This window comes from Helianthus annuus, chromosome 15, assembly GCF_002127325.2.
Source record: "Helianthus annuus cultivar XRQ/B chromosome 15, HanXRQr2.0-SUNRISE, whole genome shotgun sequence".
Lineage (NCBI taxonomy): Eukaryota > Viridiplantae > Streptophyta > Magnoliopsida > Asterales > Asteraceae > Helianthus > Helianthus annuus.
Genome location: NC_035447.2, coordinates 56,843,917 through 56,849,745, shown reverse-complemented (window position 1 = coordinate 56,849,745; position 5,829 = coordinate 56,843,917). Strand labels below are relative to the sequence as shown.

Genomic DNA, 5,829 nt, shown 5'->3' with positions numbered 1-5,829 from the left:
GTGAATGCTTGTACACCGAACCTGACCTATACCGGTAACCATGTTAGGACGTGGTGACCAACGTGATTGACAAGTAACCTAAACCTACCGAGCAACCCAAGGTGAGTTCACAACTTAAAAGCATGCGTCCCGGTGGTTTGGGACACGAGACTAAAACAACCCTATCCCCTTGAAAAAGGGGATACCATTCACATTCCTTCCCTAGTTATTGGGAACAAACTTACTTTTTCTTCCCTGGTATTGGGAAACCTTTTAGTTAATTACTGTTTATACGGAATGCAACCAAACGGCACTAAACGAAACTCTATCACTCAAGTCCCTACTACATAATACCGATTAGTCGCCGGGGCCAGGCGAACGGGTTATTAGTTGATAGCGCTATTTAGGTGTTTACCAGCCTCACACCGTGCCCTGGTTTGGGATCGGTCGTGAACTAATGTACTCAGGCATCCGTCAATGATGATAGAACATTGACATCGGGGCATCCTGCGGAAACGCAACGGTTACCTAGTGTTCGGTATTGGAAAAACAGTTTAGTCGCTAACTTTTGGGGTAGCTCCCCAAGGCATGTATAAACGGATAAATTAACTGGTGCAACAAGTTTTTGGTAATTAAAACTGGACAACTAGTGAACTCACTCAGCATTATTGTTGACCCCTTACTGCATGCTTTGCAGGTAACCAGTGACGAATGAGCTTGCTGCTTGGGAACGAGTAGTGTTTGTCCACCCTTGTGTTGGGTGTTACCTTGTTTTGAACTATGAACTTGTTTAAACTACCTACTTATGCTTCCGCTACTTATTAACTGTTTGAACTTAAAACCTTAAACTCTGAACTTGATATTTGCTAATCTTATAGTTAGTAAGTATTACTTTTGTTATAAATTTTAATTATTCAGTATAATTGGTGGCTGGATCCTGGTCAGTCACGCCCTCGAAGCGGGTGTTATCCGCAGGTGGATTTTGGGGGTGTGACATACAGGTACGTTATTCTACATGACATTTTTTTATGGTTGCATATATTTTCTTTTTAGATGTTTGCTTTCTGATACATATAGTTTTCTGTATGTGAAAATAAAAATTGAACAAAAATAAACAAATCAATGTTGATCAAATTGTAAATGTGTATATAAATAGTGTGTCTCTTGGTAAATACAATAGATGCATTACTGATCAATCTATTCATGTGAACCAAATACAGTAGGTGCATTATTCGTGTATTTTTTTTAATTGCTAACACTTGGTTTCATTTAGATGTTTATGAGAAGATTGAGAGGATGAAGATTGAATGAAGTTTGAAGATGTTTGTTTTAATTGTTAACACGATGGTTGTAATAGTTTTATTTAGAGTTTGTTTTATGGCTTGAAATTTTTTATTGTTGCTTTGCTACTTTTATTTTGGTTGGTTTGAACTTTGAATGTTGCAACTCTTAGTTAATGTTTTAAATGGTTTGATTTGTTTTTATTGAATTGTTAAATTTTACGATTTAATTGTCAACCGGTTCCCACGAGAACCGTTTACACGAGAACCGTTTAACCAGTTCGGAACCGAACCGGAACCGTTATAATACGGTTCGGTTCCGGTTCTTAAATTTAGCAATTAATGGTTCCGGTTCGGTTCTGGTTTGGTTCGGTTCAGTTCTGAACCATTGCACAACCCTAATTTTATCCGCCCCATCGACCTGCTTTCTCTCCAGGCGATTTAAAGGAGATCTAGGCAATTTTAGGTCTTTTAATATTTTATTATAACAAATTAAAAAAAAAATCTGACCATTTACCCTTTATTAAAAGGGAGGAAAAAGACAAAAGGTAGATCTTAACTGAAAAATCTGACTAGATTTTGTTTTTAGATGAAAATAACAACAAAATTGAAACCACAAGGAACCAAATTTAAAAGGTTTGGGTTTTGGAATAAAGTGTCAAAAAATTTTGGCAATTTACTTTATCGGAAAACAACCATTCCCTTCCCTATTGTACCCGATTTTCGGTTATCGAGCTTACGGGTGCACAACCTGGTTTGGGTTGGAACAGGTTTCGGCTTAGGTCAACAAAACTCAAAACCGGTTTTTGTTGAAACCAAATTGAATAAAGTCAAAGGATCGGGTTTGAAACTTGGTTCGATCTGGTTTCAAAATACAGGTTTATAACCTGTTTTCAACCTTTGGTTCAAGTACGTTTCAAAGGCCATATGTTAGTGGACTAGTTGAAGCCTGAAGGGGTGCTAAGACTGGTCGGTATGGGGGACGTTCTAGGGGCGTCCCGGGCTGGCGACAGGCCTATACACCAGCCCCCTAGGACCGTCCGTGTCCTCTTCGTCCGCCCACAGCCGATCTCGCCGGGCCACCTCCTCTCACATAAACCTATACATACATACATACATACATACATACATACATACATACATACATACATACATACATACATACATACATACATACATACATACATACATACATACATACATACATACATACATACATACATACATACATACATACATACATACATACATACATACATACATACATACATACATACATACATACATACATACATACATACATACATACATACATACATACATACATACATACATACATACATACATACATACATACATACATACATACATACATACATACATACATACATACATACATACATACATACATACATACATACATACATACATACATACATACATACATACATACATACATATATATACATAAAGGGGTTCATCCCCCACCCCTTGGTCCATCCCCTTTAGGCCTATCCTCACACCCGCTTACGTGACGGTCTACGTAACGGCCCATCTCATTAGAGATGACCCTCACCATACCTTCTAGTCTAAGGACCCGTTTCAATTCCTCTAATCTAGTTAAATAATGATAGCTTAAGATACATACAATAGCTGTTTTTTTTATCTCATCCACTTGTTACTCACTCGATAATATTAAGTGTATTTAAACCCCACAACTTTCCATACTTCTTACAAATAATTTTAAACCAAACCACCACCATCTCTCACTCAACAGTTCGTTATTACTACAATGGAATCGGTTCCCGCCATTTTGATATGGCTAACTCCGTACATTCTATCTGTGGCTGCATTTGTCATCCTTTTGGAGCAAATCAGTTACTTGAAAAAGAAACGCTCCTTTCCTGGTCCATTTTTGGTGTTACCGTTCTTTGGCAATGTGATTTCGCTTGCCCGGAATCCGACGTCGTTTTGGGAGGTTCAGTCCGCGATGGCTAAATCCTCAGACGTCGGATTCTCGGTTAACTATATAATCGGCAGATTCATCGTCTTCATCCGCTCATCTGAGCTTTCGCGTAAAGTATTTGCGAACGTCCGCCCAGATGCCTTCCATCTGGTCGTCTACCCGTTCGGCCGAAAACTATTCGGCGAGTGTAACATTCTTTACATGACGGGCCAGGAACACAAGGATTTACGACGTAGTATTGCTCCCAACTTTACTCCCAAAGCTCTTTCAACTTACATTGAGCTTCAACAACGCATTATCCTCAAGCACATGAAATCATGGATACAGATGCCGGAATCAAACACAAAACCTTTTCCTCTGCGGTTTCTCTGCCGCGATATGAATTTAGAAACGAGTCAGAATGTTTTCGTTGGACCGTATTTGACTAACGAGTCACAGAAGCGATTCGAAGCTGAATACAATCTATTCGCAGCCGGGTTGACAGCATTACCGATTGATTTACCGGGATTTGCTTTTAGAAACGCCAAAGTAGCGGTGTCGAGACTCGTAGAGACGCTCGCGGTCTGCGTCGAAGACAGTAAGACAAAAATGAAGTCAGGCGACGCCCCGGCGTGTTTGGTTGATTTCTGGATGCAAGAAATCGTTCGTGAAACCGCCACCTCCGAAGCAGAACAAACACGAGAGAAACAACCACCGCACACTAGTAGCGTTGAGCTCGCGGGTCACCTATTTGATTTCCTCTTCGCCTCACAAGACGCTTCAACCGCGTCGCTTCTTTGGGCTGTGACTTTACTCGATTCACATCCGGAGGTTTTGGAGAGGGTTAGGAAAGAAGTCGCGGTTTTTTGGTCACCAGAATCCGATAAACTAATCACCGCGGATCAGCTTAGGGAAATGCGGTACACGGAGGCAGTAGCGAAGGAGGTCATCCGGTATCGAGCACCGGCAGCGATGATTCCACATGTTGCCGGTGAAGACTTCCCGTTAACAGACGGGTACACGATTCCCAAAGGGGCGATCGTTTTCCCATCCGTGTTTGAATCTTCATTCCAAGGGTTTGTTGACCCATATCGGTTTGACCCAGACCGGTTTATGGAGGACCGACAAGAGGATTGGGTCTACAAGAAAAACTACTTGTCATTTGGAGTCGGGGCCCACCAATGTGTGGGTCAAAGATACGCTATTAATCATCTGGTTCTCTTCATTGGGATGTTCACCTCTTTGTTTGATTTCAAGAGATATCGATCTGATGGTTGTGATGAGATCGAGTATCTCCCCGCTATATATCCACGCGACGGTTGCAAAGTTGTAGTGTCACTTAGATGTCCATCGTAAGTATAAAAACATGTTGTGTTTGTGTTGGATAATAATAAGGTTAACAAACGTGATCATCGGGTAGTTAACCATGAATAATCGACTACATTATTGTAAGAAATTGGTTTATCTTTTATTAATAAAATGATGACAACGATATTTTCGTTATTCATGTAGGAAATAAGTAGTACAACATCATATACAAAAGGTCAAAACCGAATGGAAATAAGCATAATATACAAATTCATGCAACTTAATAGATTCAAACCATTGTATTCTATGACTTCAGGCGAGTCTTCTTGTATTATTCTTGGCATTGACTTCTATGAGGACTTCATCCAAGCCTTCTTGTATTATTCTTGGCTGCAAGAACCAAGAAACACTTGTGACGGGTTCATGTCAAAACGGGTGATTTTTACGGTTAAAACGGGTTGTGTCGTGTACTCGTGTTATGTTAGGTTGGTGTTTCAACACCTTTTGTGCATTCTATTTTTTATATATGTATTTTGTAAAGTTTGATGTATTGTTTATGAGTACCGAAAAAACATATTATCAAAAATAATGATATATGATTTATTTTTAATAGAACGATTAAGAACATTTTAAGCATTCGAAAATTTTTGAAACATTTGGTTATTTCACCTTTTTGCTTCTTTAAAAATCAAACATATTAATCAGTTAAGTATTTTCAACAAAATACGAATCTAATTGATCATTTCCACACTATTATCTATACTATATTATAATGCATGAGAGAGATTCATTTTAAGATACCAAAAAATAAGAAAACTTTTTCTCTCTTAATTTATAAATACACCCCTAAAATAAGGGTAAATTGTTTTTTTAAACAATAATTATACTTTAGCCTATCATCTTATTACACTTAAATCCCTTAGTTTTAACATAAGTATGGGTATGAGTTACACTTTTCCCTCTCCACTATAAACTTATAACTCGTTTACGTATTCTTACCACATCTTATAAACTATAATGTTTTAAGAAAAAATCCAAAAGTATCGTGATGGCCTGCTTATTTTTGTCGACGTTTCAATACTTTTTTGTCAATATTGACGTGTAGATTAAAAAGTACAAGTAGGCGATACCTTAGAATACAAGTAATTAAAGTCTAACGTAGTCATTATCCCAAAATGTTTAATAGCTATAGAATGTCAAGTGATTAAAAACCGTCAATTTAATCCTTTCATCTAAATTACATTTTAATCACTCATCTTTTACAAAATTATGATAATTAGTTAGTAGTTACACTTTATCCCCTTATAAAAAAACTAA

General features: G+C 38.1%; 1 protein-coding gene across 1 annotated transcript; it reads left to right on the top strand.

Annotated features, from left to right (window-relative positions):
- The first annotated feature begins 3,022 nt into the window (after nucleotides 1–3,022).
- On the top strand, nucleotides 3,023–4,709 carry LOC110911670 (cytochrome P450 710A11). Its single transcript, XM_022156293.2, has one exon. It carries the CDS (start codon nucleotides 3,052–3,054, stop codon nucleotides 4,558–4,560), a length of 1,509 nt encoding a protein of 502 aa, XP_022011985.1. The 5' UTR covers nucleotides 3,023–3,051; the 3' UTR covers nucleotides 4,561–4,709.
- Nucleotides 4,710–5,829: the final 1,120 nt, after the last annotated feature.